This window comes from Piliocolobus tephrosceles, chromosome 3, assembly GCF_002776525.5.
Source record: "Piliocolobus tephrosceles isolate RC106 chromosome 3, ASM277652v3, whole genome shotgun sequence".
Taxonomy (NCBI): domain Eukaryota; kingdom Metazoa; phylum Chordata; class Mammalia; order Primates; family Cercopithecidae; genus Piliocolobus; species Piliocolobus tephrosceles.
The window spans coordinates 48887237-48904653 of record NC_045436.1 but is presented as its reverse complement, the minus strand read 5'-3'; the positions used below and the strand labels follow the sequence as shown (position 1 = coordinate 48904653).

The 17417-nt window shown below is 46.5% G+C and overlaps 1 protein-coding gene across 1 annotated transcript in view; it reads right to left on the bottom strand.

Annotated features, from left to right (window-relative positions):
* Positions 1-17417, bottom strand: part of TBC1D9 (TBC1 domain family member 9) — a 136225-nt gene that overhangs the window by 14146 nt on the left and 104662 nt on the right. The window contains exons 14-15 of the mRNA XM_023225960.3: positions 4679-4777; positions 4436-4504 (exon numbers count right to left, since the gene is read on the bottom strand). Coding sequence (XP_023081728.1) covers positions 4436-4504; positions 4679-4777 — 168 coding nt within the window. The remainder of the gene's footprint in view (positions 1-4435; positions 4505-4678; positions 4778-17417) is intronic.

The window sequence follows — 17417 nt, the reverse complement described above, 5'->3', positions numbered from 1 at the left end:
GATGAGATTTTGAGTTTCTTAATGCCCGCTGTAATGTCCCATGTATCATACATAACCCCCTGCTTCCCTGCTCACCAAAATCACATAAATAAGATCACAGTCACACAGTATTCAACCTACAAGTGCATGGTCATCCAATTTCACACATCTGTAAACAGCTCTAGAAAAACTGTCAGCATAGGAACCACTCCGGCGAGCAGAATAGAGATCCGGACCCAACAAAGGGCTTCCTGTTGCTGCCCTTGGAAAAAAGGCAGCCTCTTTATTCATGAGTCATGGTGACTCTGGTAGAAATATCCACTCCTTTTAGGAAGACCACACAAAAAAAGCATGCACTAGAAAGTTCTGAAAGAACGCCCTCAACCCCACACAGCATTTATAGTTAACTCTGGGTGGCAGGTGGGGGAGAAAGGAGGATCACACAAAGGAGGACTTCGTTTTTACTTTTTCCATATTGTATTGTCTGAATATTTCACTATAAGCATGAATAAATATGGTAATAGAAAAAAAAAACACCTTTGGCCAGGTGCAGTGGCTCATTCCTATAATCCCAGCACTTTGGGAGGTCAGGGGTAGGAACACTTGAGCCCAGGAATTTGAGAACAGCCTGGGCAACATACTGTGACCCTGTCTCTACAAAAAAAAAAAAGTTTAAAAAGTAGCTGGGCATGGTGGCACATGCCTGTAGTACCAGCTACTTGGGAGGCTGAAGTGGGAGGATAGCTTGAGCCCATGAGGTCAAGTGTGCAGTGACCCGGGATGGTGCCACTGCACTGTAGCCTGGACAACAGAGACCCTGTCTCAAAAAAATAATAATAAAAAAGAAGGAAAAAAAAGCACTTTTGAAAATCTTTCTCTTTTCCGTAGGGGTTCTGAAAAAGAGGAGAGTCAATTGTGAGTATGTTGTCTTTCTATTTTGCTCTCCCTTAGAAAAGGAGCAGAGAAGATCAATGTCTTTTCACAATTGTTTATTGGGAATTGTAGTGAAAAAACTAAAAAGAGGAGTGGGAGTAGGGAAGGGAGGAAGAAGGAGAGGTGGTGAGGAGAACCAGTCAGGGTTTTTGCAAGGCGACCTTGAGAGAATAAAGGAAACTGTGTCAAAGTTCCGCAGGGCTTTGGGACTGCATTCCTGGGACTGCATTCCTGGCTGCAGGGTGGAGGCAGTGTGTGTCAGAGGCAGGAAGGCAGATGCTGAGGTCAGAGTGGCCTGCTGGGTTAAGTTGTACTCTGAATGAGCATTAGTGGAGCCCAGCAGCCTCTCTGTGGGCAGCATGGTGTTGGTGATATACTCCAGGAAGGAACCCCTTAACCTGAGCTACATCGGTTGACAAAGGTTACCCAAAGCATTTCCTCCTAACTAAGCATCCCAAGTTGCTCTGAACCTGGCCTGAACATGGGTGCAGGTACTTTCATGGTGCTCATAACCATTAGGATAAAACATGCCCTTCAGATCATCTCCCTTGTTCCTTGCTGAGAGCCCATAGACCATCATTTGGGGACTACGGGCCCAGAGACTGAAACAGAAGGGCTAATTTGGAAAGAGTTCAAGAGAAACCAGGGCAAAGGGCCCCTGAACCACATTTTCCATGATATTTGCCTTAGGGTGCATTCTTTAACCTTTTCTCCTCAAGTTCTACCCAAAAGCCTGTGCAGTCAGCTCCTTGGGAGGAGGACTGCATCAATCCTTTGTATCTCCAGAAAAATACTCAGAAATGGGCTTTCTTAAAAAAAATCTAAGAGATAGGGTCTCACTCTGTTGCCTAGGCTGGAGTGCAGCGGTGTGATCCTGGCTCACTGCAGTCTCAACCTCCTGGGCTCAAGCGATCCTCCCAAGTCAGTCAGCCTCTGTGCTACAAATGTGTGCCACCATGCCTGGCTAATGTAAAAAATATATTTTTTTTAGTGATGGGTCTTGTTATGTTGCCCAGGCTGGTCTAGAACTCCTGGGCTCTAGCACTCTTCCCTCCCACCTCAGCCTCCCAAGTACCTGGGATTACAGACATGAGCTACTGTACCTGGCTCTAGAAATTGGCTTTTTAAAGTACTACAAAGTCTGGCAGGGTGACTAACACATCCTGATGACTTAATAAATGTTTGAGAAAATGAATGAAAGCCAATTAAAGTGTTACAATGATTCCATAACGTGTCCATAACCAAAGTTTTATATTGGATTCTTTAGTAGAAGAGACTCTGTCCCATCCCTGACACCAACCGAGTCTCGGGTTCTTCTGGGTCCTCAATAGAGCTGGGGAACTTGTGTTATCAACACACTGTTAGAGGGTTTTGAGTATAAGAAAAGTGCTTTCCTCAGCATATTCTCAGGGTTCAAATGACACAGCTGTTTTCTGAAGGTACACAGACCAGAGAGCGCAGCAGTGCCCAGGTTAAGATGTGGCTTTGGCTGAGTTTGGTGGCTCATGCCTGTAATCCCAGCACTTTGGGAGGCCAAGGCAGGCAGATCACAAGGTCAGGAGTTCGAGACCAGCCTGGCCGATATGGTGAAATCCCGTCTCTACTAAAAATACAAAAATTAGCCTGATATGGTGGCAGGCACCTGTACTGCCAGCTACTCAGGAGCCCGAGGCAGGAGAATCGCTTGAAACTGGGAGGCAGAGGCTGCAGTGAGTCGAGATCGCACCACTGCACTCCAGCCTGGGCGACAGAACGAGACTCCATCTCAAAGAAGAAGAAAAAAAAAAAAAGATGTGATTTCAATGACTTCCAGATCCAGGACTTCTGTACAGCCATCCCCGGTCCTCCTCCTTTTGCTTTCCCCGAGTCAGCCTCCTTTGTACACTGTCACAGTCCCTTCTCTTACCTGTCCAGGCTCTTGCTGCCTCCAGCTGCTACTTCCACTTCCATTTAGCTCCCCACAAGAATTTTGGCCCTGCCCCCATGCCCTGTGAAGACTTCTGGCCCTCAGCATCCCTTAAAAACCTGATCTCAGTTGCATCATTGTTTTCTCCTGCCTTACGGATCTTCAACTTACACTGCATGGAACAATTAGCTACAGGTGCTTAACATGTATGAATAAAATATTCATTAGCTGGCACACCACAGAGACTGCACCCTCAAGTGCTGGAGGCAGGCTGGCAGGGGCGCTGCTGTCCACTCTGTTGATAATGCTGATGCTGCACCAAGCGCACCACCAAGCAGCCTGGACACCCAGAGTGCCTCCATCTTTCTGGGCTTTGGTTTCCTCATCAGAAGAATGCAGGGACTGTGTTATATTGAGAACTGATCACTAATTTATCCATTAATTCAACACACACGTTTGGAACACCTACGAAGGCAGAGACTCTAGTATTAGTACTAGTGCACTTTACCAGGCACTGGTGACACCAACATAAATAAAACGGTGGTGCCCTCCAGTGGTGAACAGGCAGTGGGCGACACCAGCAAGAGCAATCCTAAGCAACCACATTTTCTGACTGTAAGAAGTAGAATACCAGTGTTCAACTCTGGTTTTTATGTTCGTTTCTATTTCCTCCTGTACTATCTTTGCAATTCTCAAAACAGCCAAATTTAGTTCTGACGGTAATTAGAAACTGTGATGAAATTGGCACCTGCATAAAAGGCATATTTAAAATTTTTTTTCCTGTTGATTATCACATTTTAACCTCTGATGCTGATGATACCCCTATGACAAAAATATTTTTTTCCAAAAGAAAAAGTTGTACTTTGCTTTATTTATGACCATAATACTTTACTTTCTTATTAAGAATCAAGCTTGGGGCCAAGTGTGGTGGCTCACACCTGTAATCTCAGCACTTTGGGAGGTTGAGGCGGAGGTCAGGAGTTCAAGACCAGCTTGACCAACATGGTGAAACCCTGTCTCTACTAAAAAAAAAAAAAGAAAAGAAAGAAAGAAAAAAGAAAAATATAAAAGTTAGTTGGGTGTGGTGGTGTGTGCCTGTAATCCCAGCTGTCCCTGGGCAACAGAGTGAGAGATAGACTCCATCTCAAAAAAAAAAAAAAAAAAAAAAAAAATCAAGATTGGTAGAGGTGGAATTATAAAAGGAAAATCACAGAAATTTAACCAATTATGCTTTTCCTTGGGCATTTAAACAACTTTATTCTAACAACATAAGGGTGTTTTTACAGCTTAACACAGGAAATCACAATTTGCAAGAATTCAAGCAGAATTTAAACTTGATCACCATTGTTTTTAATATGTATTATGAAGCAATAACCTTTTTTTTAGGTTCAAGTAAACAACTAGAATATTATATGGAGTGCAAGGGAACTAAAACATCAACTTAAATTGGTTATAAGAATGCTTATTTTCATATTAAGTACTCAAGTTTTGCACTCTCAGCTCTAGCTTCCTATTTATATTATCCCTTAATTTAACAGAAAACTCAAGAACTAACTGAATTATTAAGGTGAACTCCTTTACTCCTCTGAATGGGCATAAATTTACTTTGAAACTCACCTTGAAAAGAGCATAAAGTTCTTCCAGCTCATCAATGGTAAAGGAAGTTTCTGTCACAATGGTTCGTACCTATAAAAATATTAAGCACAATGAATTTCACAAACTCAAAAAGTGTGATGCTGGAAAAATCCCTAATTTTCCCCTTTCAAATTGTTTTCAGTTCTGTCAGGCAGAATTCACAGCCAGCAGGAGTGTGAAGAAGGAAGACAATAAAGGCTGCCTGCCACTTCTCAAAGGACTTACCACATTGCGTTTCGTAGTATCCTCCAGTGTCTGGATCACTTTCAGTCTCTGTTTGAATCTCATCTGTTCAATCAAATCTGCCCGGATAGTTCCAAATTTCTGGAAAGGAGCAATAATGGTGTCTCTGAAAAAATCTCGTACAGCACACAATATCCTGTCTGCAGAATCCCTGCAATGCACTCTTGACACATGAAAGAAATGACCTTTCATATGACAGGTATCCTATAGTACACCTTTAGTTACTGTTTTAAAGCCACCGAGCAATTAGAAATGAATATCTGGAAATTCTCAGGCAGCTCAGCAGTTGAATTAAATTTCAGAGTCAAATGTATTTTCCTTAAGTCATCGATTTTGTCAAGAAGCGCTAAATAAGGCTACTTGTGTATGAACAAATGCTTCAAAGAAAGAATCTTCTCAACTAGCAGAAAGGTCTAAGGCTAACCATTAGACTAGAAGACTGGAAGAAACCTCCAACCCTGTGTGAGGCTCCCTGCTCCTTATCAGTAGGTTCAAGAGCATTTGTCCATCTGGCCCAGAAATGCGTGCTGTATGTCTCCTGATGGCAGGCACTGTGAGCTAGCCATCTCTTCAAGCTCCCTAGTACCCCCTAAATGTTTGTTGTCAAAAGCCAAACCAGTCTATCTGAAGGCAGAGAAAGAATATGTAAGATTTTATATCTCTTAGGGATGCAAAAGAAAGACAAAGAAACCCTGCTTAAAATCTGAAGCTTAACCCATGGAAGCAGTGACTGCAATAGTTAAATATATTTGGAAATCAAAAAAGTATCTGAGACAGGTCTCAATCAGTTTAGAGGTTTATTTTGCCAAGGTTGAGGAAATGCCTGGGAAAGAGATGCAAGTCACAGTAGGCTATGTGGCTTGCACTTTTTCCAGGGAGGGTTTTTAGGGCTTCAATATTTAAAGGAGAAAAGGGGCAAGAGGGGGAAGAAAGGGGAAAGGAAAAAAAAGAGGGAGGGTATCACATGTTGCGCAAAAAAGTGGGGTAGAGGGAACAGTCAACTATGTATTTGTCTGGCGCTCAGTAGATCTGCACTTTACATAAGATAAAGTAAACATACAGTAGGGAAAGATGATAAATATGACCTTATCTTAGGGTGGGGGGGGGAGTAGGTGGGGGTGATTTCTAGTCTTCTGTGGTCTTGTACCTGTGAAGAGCTGTTAATTTACATTGTCAGGGTGAGGGAGGCCCCCTTGGGAGACATGAGGCCTTCCTTCTTGCAGCTATGTGTCTAGTAACAAAAGGAAAGGCAGCTTTTTACAAGACTCAGTTTCCAAGCATAACTTTTCCCTTTGGCAATGTGAGTTTGGGGTCCTGAGATTTTGTTTTCCTTTTGCATAAAGGATAAAGAAAAAGCTGACAAACAGCATCGAGTGTTGGTAAAGATACGGTGCAACCAAAACTCTTATATACTGCTGGTTGGAGTATCAGTTGGTACAACTGTTCGAACAGGAAATCTGTCTGGCAGTATCTACCGACTGAACATTCTTACAATTCTCATATTCCGCTACTAAGTATATACTCCCCCAAAAAAGCATATATATATGTGTGTGTGTATACATATATGCTATATATATATAATTTTATTTTTTTACCAAAAGACATGTGCTAGAATATTAATAGTGACACTATTAACCAAAAGTCAGTAACCACTCAAATGCTCATGCATAGAATGGATAAATGGCAATATCATCACACAATCAACTATTTTGCAGCAATAAAAAGAACAATGTATTTAAATCTTACAATCATAATATAAAGCAAAAAAAAAAAAAAAAAAAAACAGAAAAGAGCATATTCCGTGAGATTCCATTTGTATCAAGTTCAAAAGGAATCAAAGATAATCTATGCTTTTAGAAGTCTGGAGATGTATTAACCATGGTTGGATGGACAGTGACATGAAAGGGGCACAAGGGGCACTTCCGTGTTACTAGTATGTTCTATTTTTGATCTGGGTAAACAGTTACATGAGTATATTAAAACAGGCTTTAAAAAGAGTGCCTTTGTGAGCCTTTGACCTCTTTATCAATACCTACTCCCCAGGAATTTCAACCATTTCTATCACCTCCACTTTTTCGTTGTTGTCGTTAAAAATGAACTCAATATGTTTTAAAGCTTGGTATTACCAAAATCGCAGTACAAACATCAAGTCACACGCCCACATGACAGAATTCAATTTATAAAATGTTTCTCGGGAAGCCCCCACTGGGCCCATGCCCAAAGAGAGCCCGACCCAAGCCTGGGGTCTCTGGGTGGGCAGAAAAGGTGAGTGAGTATGGGGGTCGGGAGGGAACTCGGGGTAGGGGGAGGAGGGCAGAGAGGAGGGAAAGTGGAGAAAAATGCAGACTCAGAAGCAGTCCATATAACAGCTCAAAAAGAGCTAGCCAGCAATAGTATCACAATGATACAGTACAAATCAAAGAAAAATAAAAATAATTTGGCTGATACAGCAGGCTACACTGCCAAGAACCCAGATGGCGGCCTTCCTGCGGCCATCCGCACCGGCCTCATCACCCATCATCTCTCCCGTGTGCCCACTCGCTTCCCTCTGGCTCACTTGCAGGCACTCTCTCGCTAGGAAACACGGAAAGTATTTTGTGTCTGGAGCTAGTAACCTTAGTCAAATGAGTCCTCTGAAGAGTCGCTGAAGGAGGAATGCACCTCAGCCTCTCCAAGCAGCAAACAAAATGGCCGCTTCCTGCTGGTGGCTGGCTTGGGTTTCAGAGATTGGCGCCAGGCCCTCTTAGTCAGCTAGGGGCTGCCAGCTGCCTTGCTGTTCTTCACCACCATGCCACACAGGAGGGAAGGCGTCAGTGTGGATCTAGCTAGAGGGGCCTTGGGCGGGCCACTCTCCTTCAGGAATTCTTCCTCTTCCTCTGAGTGTGTATTGTAAGAGTAGCTGCTCACCTCGGAGGCAAACGCGGAATGGGCCGACTTGTGCTGGCCTCTGGCCTTGAACCCCACCCCTATCCTCCTGGCTTTGGCGGCCCTTTTGTGTTTACCTTCTCTGGAAGATTTCAGAGACAGGTCGAGGCCCTTGGCCAGCACCTTCCTGTCCTTGCCCAGCAGGCTGTCATAAGGAGTTAAGTACCTGCTGCAGCCCCCGCCAGTTTTCGATTTCCCCCCGGCACTGTCCGAAAACTTGAAGGGTGACTTCAACTTGTCCTGCTTGGTGAAGGACAGGGCCTTTGTTGAGCTTGCCTGCCAACTGTTCCTGGTCGGTGGCCATCTTCTTCTTCTTAATCTTTATTTGACTTATGAAGTCAGACGAGGCCTCGCATTCATACCAAGTCTGGTTCCTCCCCCTGGCTTTCCCTATTCCAGTGAGGGCATTGTGTTCCTCCTCGGGCCCTTTGTGTCTCTTCCTTATTCCTGCTCCCAGCTCATAGTCATCTGATGTCAGCAGAGGCTTGCTGCTCAGCTTTCCGCTACTGTTGCAGCTCTTCTCCCTCTTGCAGGGGGCAACAGGGCGCTTGGGGGCGTGGGTCTGTTTCCGTGGCCTACCTGCCAAGCTTCCATGGGACTCCTCGTGCCTGTCCTCGGAGTCCCGACGCCGCCGCAGCTTCACCAGCTCGCGCTGCTTCTCCTTGTACTGGCGCTGGACCTCGGCCGGCAGCAACTGGAAGTCCAGCTCCAGGGCGTCCATGTCCTCCAGGGAGGACTTTATGGGGTACATCCGCTCCTCCTTCTTGTGCATCCAGCTGTACTTCTTGTGGGCTTCAGCTCCCGTGGGAGCCGCAGGTTCTTGAGCGGGTCCCACCACGGGCCCATCCAGCACCTCCCTCAGCATGTGGCTGCAGGCTGCCAGCAGGCTCTCCAGTGAGGGTCGCGCCACCAGGGCCCGCTCCGCACCTCCCACCTTCTGGCTCCTCCTCTCCAGTTCCAGTTCGCTCAGCAGGGTGATGCCGTGCAGGAAGCTCTGCTCCAAGACAAGGCTCCCTGCATCTTCCAGCTTCTCCAAGGCCTGGACTCCAGCAGCACCTGGGGAGTGCAGAGGCCTGGCCTGGGGCAGCTCCACGGCTGCCTCCAGGGCGTTCATGCCAGCCAGTGGGTCTTCCAGGCCGGTCAGGAACTGCTCAGAGCTTGCCTCTTCCAGGTAATCAGGTGCTGCTGGGCACAGGCACGGCCTCCTGGGGCTCCAGTCTCAGGCACTGTCCCTCCCCGGCGGGCACGTCAGTCTGACATTTCCAGGATGGGCGGAGGCTCGCTCGGGGCCGCCTGGGCCAGGCCTTCCTCCGGCGCTGCCTCTGCCGCGGGCACCGCCACGGGCACCTCCACCGGCTCCTCCTTGGCCTCCACCAGCGTCTCGGGTGTCAGCTGCCATCCCAGGTCCAGGGAGCCCGTGCAGGGTTCTGTCTGGCCCAGGGAATCCAGGCGTGCTTCAGGCCCCTCTGCAGTCTGGGCACTTGGAGGGCTCGGTGCAGCCCTGCCCGGTGGCACTCAGTGCCTGGGCCTCCGACAGGCCACCTCTGCAATCGCCTGCAGGGCTCAGGGTAGCCATGGTTTCCGTGGCGGGCAGTGGCAGCGGCAACTCCAGAGGTGGCAGCTCTGTGGGGTGCTCGTCCATGTCCTCCATCTCCACCTTCGCCTCCCGCTCGGCCAGAGGCTCTTCCTCCAGGCCCTCCCGCAGCGGCTCTGGGATCTTGGAGGCAGATAGGCGGATGGACTTGTCTTCACACCAGAGTGTCAGGCATCTGGGCCCATCAGCTGGGAGCAGCACATCAGGCGCCAGGCCATCCGCATTGGCGGCCGCTGTGGGCTGCACCAGGAAAGGGTAGGGCCTCGCGTAGTGCGGTGGCGGGGCTTGGAACGGGTACCTGGGCGGCATATCTGAGAACAAGGCCTGGAAGGTAATGCGGCAGGTCTTCCTTCTTGAACACATTCTCGGGGGCCTCTTCCTTGCCGGTGATACCCGGGGTGGGCAGCGGGGATGGGGGTGGCGGGCTGGTGGGGTAGGAGCTGGGGGTAGCAGAGTAGGCGTAGGCAGGCGGCTTGGACACGTCCTCCAGCTGCTGGATGACCTTGGCCTTCAGGGAGGCCATGGGGGATGCGCGGGGCGATGGCGGCAGGCTCACCGCCTTGCCGTAGATGCTCGCAGGGCCGGCGGCCAGGCCGGGGGCTTCCGCAGCAGCACCCCGGGGCCAGTGGTGGCCAGACCTGCCTTGCCCGTGGCCTCCAGGCCCGGTTGCTACCCTTCTCCTCCATCTCTGCCCGGTACTCCTGCGCCTTCAGCCACTCCAGCTGGGCGTTCCTTTGCAGTTCCAGGGCCTGGGCCACCCACTGCTGCAGGTACAGGAACTCCTGTGGCTGCAGGAAGTGCTGCAGCGAAAAGAGCTGCGACTGCTGGGCGTAGTGCAGGGGCTGCCGCCTGGAAAGTACAGGGGGGGCAAAGGGGCGGCACCGTGGCCTGCTCCATCAGCTCCGCAATGTGAGGCAGGTGATCGCTGGGAATGACCAACAGCTGGCCCTACTGGGAGTTCCTGACAAACTGGTAGGCCGACGGCAGGGAGTCCCCAGGCTGGGTGGGAATGCTGGGGCCATGCCCTAGTGCAGAGATGGGGGGCCCAAGCCCTAGAGGTGTCCGGCAAGCCACATGGACAACCAGGGGTGCCTGGCCAGATGGGCTGCGAGGTCCACAGACTAGCAACCCAAGCCTTCCAGCACCAGGCCCGGGTCACCAGGAGGTTGGAGTTCAGGCCGTTAGGAGCACAGCTGGTAGGGTGCACGTGGGCCAGGTCAACCAGCTCCTTACTCTCTCTGAGCAGCTTCTCCCGATCTCAGTCCAGCCAGGCCCCCAGCAGCCGTTACTCCTGGTGTCTGGCCCAGGGTCCACATAGTCCTCATATGCTAGGCTGTGCCCTTTCACATTACTCAGTGACAGAGGGTACTCCTGGTCTGCCAGCCCAGGCCCCAGCTGGCCACTGCCGCCACTATTCTTCTGCCAGGCCACGGCCACTGCAGTGCCCACCGGTGGGTGTCGCACTTCTGCCTTACCCTGGGCACCAGAGCCCTCACACCCGAAAGCCTTGGCGCTCTCCAGCCTTTCCGGGCCCGCTTCAGCTGCCAACCTCCACTTTTAACTACCCCTAAGCCACTATCCTCTCTTGCAAGAGACTCTAAATACATCTCTGCACTTCCCCCAGGCAATGCATCATTATCTTCCCCCAGTAGTAAGAATATCAGACAACGCTCTTCCTTTGTTTAAAATTCCAGTGATTTTTCATCCTCTCTCGGGATAAAATTCCAAGGCCTCTAAGCCCTTCATGCTCTTTCCACCTTTCACAATGCTGTCTCTGGCCAGCCACCACCAACCTCTTCTTACTCATCAGTTCTAGTGGCCTTTTCTTGTTCCCCAAGTGCATCATGCAGACTCCCTGCCAGCCACAGCCTGAGCACTGGCTGCTGGCTGCCCCCCTCTGTGCTTCTCTCCGACAGCACTGTGTTCGGTCCTCCATGGCACCTGTGTCTCTGCTAATTGTCATCTCACCAGAACAATAAACGCTCAGACAGTGTGTCCCCACCCTTCGCTGTGCTGTGTTCCTTCTTACTTGCCTTTAGCACCACCTTGCATTTGTTTTTTTTTGTTTGTTTTTGCTTAGTAAATCTATCACCACTTACTCTGTGGCAGAGACTGTGTGACCAGGACATGAGCTGAGGACAGTGCTGATTCACATGTAAATGCTCAACAAATATTTGCTGAACTTAGGGGGTCCTCATGATCATCCCAGGAAGTAAGTGCTCTTCCTATCCCCATTTCAGAGACAAAGAAATCGAAGTTTAGCAAAAATCATTAACTTGCTCAAGTCTACACAGCTGGTAAGCAGCAAAGCTAAGTTTGAACTCAGGTCGTCAGATTCGAGAACTCGTGCTCTTAGCTCCATCCTGGGGAAACTTCCTAGCGCCTTACCTCTCTGACTTGCTGCACAGCATAGCAGGCACCCAATAACTGGCTAGGGATGCCAGATTCAATGAATAAAAATATAGAAAATACAGGATGCCCAGTTAAATTTGAATTTCAGGAAAACAATGAATACTTTTTTACTATAAGTATATCCCAATCAATATTAATTAATCCTGTATTTTTTCTGACATCCCTATAAATAGCACCTCTCTATAGATCAGTCCGTGTAGTGGACTCTAAACTACTATATTTCCTAAGCTGGAGTTTACAGCAAAAAAGACTATGCCTTTCTAGTATCTTTTACTTTCTGTTTTGAAAGGACTAATCCAGGGAATTCGGTTTTGACCCAGGCATTCCTTTCAGATGATCAGAGCAGAAGAGTACACTGACATCTCTGAATCTGCCCAGTCCATCTTCCACCAGCAATGTGGTGAGTGGGTCTCAACCTTGTGAAAGCAGGATTTATGGAAGAAACTTCTTATCTCCAAAGAAGTGCCTTCCAAAGGTGGAATCGGATTCTTCTCAACAATGAAGATGCAATACATATTTGCACTGAAAAGCTGGAATTCAAGAGTTAGTAGGGGCTGCCATTAATGATGAAAAGCAATTATATTTAATTCACTACGGGGTTTTATCTTTGGCTAGGAAAGAAAAACTTTCAAGGAAGGTAAGTCTTTTGATCCAAACAGAAAAGCAGTGAGCATCCACTGCAAATTACATGCCTAATGATGAAGAACTGGGAATTTATTACTTCAAACTGGGCCATAGGATGCCTGTGATCAATAAAAAACACTAGCTGTGAGACAGAAGGAAAGATAGCTTTATTGTACCTACAACTGTTAGGGACATTAACATGCCATCTCATTTGCATCTTACAATAACTTTAGTGAGTCTAGACCTCTGTTTTATGAATGGGCAAACCAAGATTTGGAGAGGTTAGGTCCCCCAGAGTTCCACAGTGGTTGAGCTGTAAGTGCTCTGAGACCCAGATAAATAGCTTTGTAACTCCACCAACTACCATTCTATCATAGGCAGTAAGTTCTTCCTTGTCTCTGGGTTAAAAAGAACATAAATTGTGGAGCTAGACAAAATTTGATTCAAATTATTGTTCTTTGACTAATTAGCTACGTGAGTGAGCAACTCAGTTGAGTCTTCTGACCCTGTTTCTTCCTCTATAAAATGAGACCCCAAAGCTCATTCTCATATGAATAAAACTGTGTTGGAGATAAAGATACATTAATATAAAGTCCCAATAATGGTAACTAATATTAAACATTGGCTTTGTGATCTTTTGCAGGTTGCTAAGCAAAAGAGCTACTTCCTCACAAGCCTGACATTCAAACAGCCCCGTGTGTCTTATATCTAATTAATATCAACTAGAAATGGGTTCTGCTATTTGTTCGGTAGGGCCCTTTCCTCAGCCAGGACTCTGCAACTTACCAGAGACCAAACACAATGGCCCTTCCCTCTGGAGCAAATGGTCCCAACCTAAAAGGAAACCATGGACTCCAGGTTTCTGCTTGGCTATTTCTGGAGGATTTGTAAAGGAATGCGAGCAATTAGAATGACATGGGGATCTCTCTCCCTCCCCTGACTTTGGGAGGGGCTCTGCCAGAATTAAATGCTAAAAACAGGACAAACAAAACTTGGCTCAGTAAATGCTGCAGCCAACACTTCCCATTACCCAAAACAAAGACACAGGTGTGGATATAATACCTTCTCCCAGGCATCGCATATTCCAGTTCCTTGAGAAGCGCTAGTTTACTAATGTAACAATAATACTTGTTCCAAACAGAATTTGTGCTGGAGGTAAGGGAGCCTACAATAATAATAATAATAATTATTATTATTATTATTTGTTGTTGTTGTTGTTTTGAGACGGAGTCTTGCTCTGTTGCCCAGGCTGGAAGGCAGTGGTGCGATTTCGGCTCACTGCAAGCTCCGTATCCCAGGTTCACGCCATTCTCCTGCCTCAGCCTCTCGAGTAGCTGGGACTACAGGTGCCCGCCACCATACCTGGGTCATTTTTTGTATTTTTTTTTTAATAGAGACGGGGTTTTACCGTGTTGGCCAGGATGGTCTCGATCTCCTGACCTCGTGATCTGCCCGCCTCAGCCTCCCAAAGTGCTGGGATTACAGGTGTGAGCCACCATGCCTGGCACAATTATTTTAATTTTCTAAAATTTCCCTTCCTTGAACAATAAACAAAATTATCCATCTTTGTTTATGTCTCTTCTCCAACTCAACTATTTTGAAAATTTTGTTTTGATGTAATCCAACTCAGTTCTTATCTGAATGTTTCTGTGGCCTGTTTCTAATTTTTTCAGTTTAATTTCTAACATCTTTATTGGCAGAAAGGCAATTTATTATTTTTTTTGAGATAGGGTCTTACTCTAGTGATGGAGTGCAGTGGCATGATCATGACTCACTGCAGCCTCAACCTCCTAGGCTCAGATGATCCTCCCACCTCAGCCTCCCGAGGAGCTGGGACTATAGGCATGTGCCACTACACCTGGCTAATTGTTGTATTTTTTTGTAGAGATGGAGTCTCCCTATGTCACCCAGGCATGTCTCAAACTCCTGAGCTTAAGTGGTCTGCCTGCCTCGGCCTCCCAAAGTGCTGAGATTATAGATGTGAGCCATGGCACCTGGCCAGAAAGGTAATTTTCAAAGCAGACGGTACTTCTTTTTGTTGCTTTGCCCCTGTGGGTCCTGATACCAACCAACAAATAGGTGTGTGGCCCTTCATTTCACACCACTTTCCTCCATCCTGCCTGCAGATGTTCTCTTTCTCTCCCCCAGACTTAGAACAAGGAGCAAGTAGCTCAGATAAAGGAATGAGGTGGAGATGAGTCTGTCTCAAGTTTATGTTCTCTGGCTCCTCCCACCCCACCATCATTCCTGAGTGGAACAAGCGTTCTCCTGCCCACGATGGGCAGTGTTTCTGTGATTTACTTTATTCTTCAAAGCTTACCCTGTGTTACTGGGAAGACAAGGATGGATGAAGAACAGATATAGATTTTTAAAAGAGACTGACCACACGATCAAGCTCAATCAAGTCCAATCAGCCCTTCCTATCTAAATCCTCCAAAGAGAACTTGCAATATTTAAATGCTACAGCTTAAAAAACACCCAGCAAAACAAAACAACAACAAAGCTCAATGTAGGCCAGAGGGCCATGGAATGATGTGAATGAGTCTGCCCACCACAGGGAAATTCACTGAAATAAAAAGAAGGCATTGTTTCTAATATGCAAAGTCTATGGTTTATTTCTATTTTAAAATAAAACTAGGTCATCAAATCATGCTCAAAATGCCTCTTCGGTGTTTCTGAATTTGTGGGGTTATTTTCCCAGTATGCAGAATGGAGTTCACTACTGTTAACAGAAGGCTGAGCACCAGTGACACCTGAGAGACATTCCTTGATCAGAAAAAAATTCCAAATACTTAAGATAGTAAATGAGGCTCTGCCTTGGATGACTGGGTGAGAGAGAGGAGAAATTGATGGAATGTGAGGCTTTAGGGTATAGAAAAGCCTAACATTACAGGAGGCAGAGCCCAAGAGACAAGAGAGAGGTTCTCACACACAGGGGGCTGCGAAGAAACAGCCCCACACTCTCTGCCTTGACTTCCAAGGGGGTGGCGTCTGTCTGCACCTGTGTACTTATGTGTTTGGTGGGGAGTAGATGTTAAGGAGGGCAGAAGAGGAGGGTGAGGGGGGCAGAGGAGGCAGGAGATGATAAGAAGAAACAGGGATATGAATTCAGGTGAACAGAACTCTGGTAGAGTCCCATGTTCATTGAATGGGCGGCCCTTTCTAGGGTACTCTGATCTCTGAAGAGTCTCCACCCGTGACTATATTCCCATCCGGGAACACCCTCATAACTCTGCCAGAAGTGGGCACATATTTTATATTTGAATACAGTATTTATATTTTATGTAAAAATATATCATTTAATATTTTATGCTTCTTTAGGTGCCATGTCTTTTGAGATCTTTTGTCTATCAGAAAGGGCTAGAGAAACAGTTGTCACATAAATATGGAAATTACAAAAACCATTTAGTTTCAATATTCCATGTGAACTATTAGCTGTAGTGTGAACATGCTGCTGATTAAATTACAAAAAATAACTCTAAGCACAGTGTCCAGTATCACTATATTTTTACCTAGAATTTATTTTGAAGGTTGCTGTAAAGCAGAAGTCATGAACAGGCAGCCAGTAGGCTAGAAAGTCCATGATGAATATTGTTTGGCCCAGGGAGTATTATAAAAAACAGGAACTTTCAAGTAAAATAAAGAGTTCCAATTTCTCTTGAAAAATAAAAAGTTTTGGCAGTAATGGTTCCTTGCCTCAGGTGCTAAAGAGACTGTCAACTCTAGCAGGTCCCAGCTGTTTAGTTCCATAAGCCCACCCTTTCCTACCACCTCCACTTCCTGCCCCATTGTTAAGTGCCTTGCTGAGTGACGCCCTAGTCACGTGAATTTGTAATTCTGCTCTAGAGTATTTTCTTTTACTTTTTCTTTTTCTTGAGATGGAGTTTCGCTCTTGTTGCCCAAGCTGGAGTGCAATGGCAAGATCTTGGCTCACTGCAATCTCCGCCTCCTGGGTTCAATCGATTCTCCTGCTTCAGCCTCCCGAGTAGCTGGGATTACAGGCACCCGCCACCATGCCTGGCTGATTTTTTGTATTTTTAGTAGAGTCGTGGTTTTGCTATGTTGGCCAGGTTGGCCTCAAACTCCTGACCGCAGGTGATCCACCCGCCTTGGCCTCCCAAAGTGCTGGGATTACCGGAGTGAGCCACCATGCCTGGCCTCTATTTTCTTTACATATACACCAATAATGTAAAGTTCGGCCTCTGTAAAGGAGACATGCTTTTGACACCTGGGCATTGTAGAAAGGGTACAGTTTCATAGTCACATGTAGCAAGGAGGACACATAGCAAGTCCCAGATTTCACAGAAATTTTATAAAAACTGATGGCCCTCATGTTCTTCATCAGCAATATAGGGAAAATAATTCCTACCTCTTTGGAATCGTGTAAGAATTTTATACACACATAGGTAAAGCAATTAGTATGGTAGCTTTTATTATTCCTAGCATTGTTGATAAGAGAAAGAGAAAGATGAAGAGGAGAGAAAAAACACGTTTTAAAATCAGCAAAACCTGGCCGGGCACAGTGGCTCACGCCTGTAATCCCAGCACTTTGGGAAGCCAAGGCAGGCAGGTCACTTGAGCTCATCAGACGAGCCTGGCCAACATGGTGAAACACCACCTTCACAAGAAAGACAAAGATTAGCGAGGTGTAGTGGCGCACACCTGCAGTCCCAGCTACTCAGGAGGCTGAGCTGGGAGGAAGCCTTGAAAGCCTGGGAGGTAGAGGTTGGAGTGAGCCAAGATGGCACCACTGCACTCCAGCCTCGGTGATAGGCCAGACTTTGTCTCAATAACAACAAAAAAATTGCAAAACTCGCTAATGTTATAAGTGGGGTTCCATCAACAACTGGTGAGAACTAACTTATAGGTCCACATTTTCTTTTGAGGTATAAACAAACTTTTAAAAATTAAACTTAAAATTCAAAGTCATGGATTAGCAAAAACTGCCACGCCCAAACTCACCTTATCATTAGAGACACATAATGAAGAATTTATCTGTTAGAGACACATTCTTTAACAGGTGAAATAATATACTGTCTGGAGTTTGCTTTAAGTTACTCCAGGAAAAAAAGAAAAAAAGGTGGGGAGGAGTAATAAAACAAAGATCAGAAAAATGTTGATAGTTGTTGGGATTGGATGATGGGTTAAAGGAAATGTATTATGTTA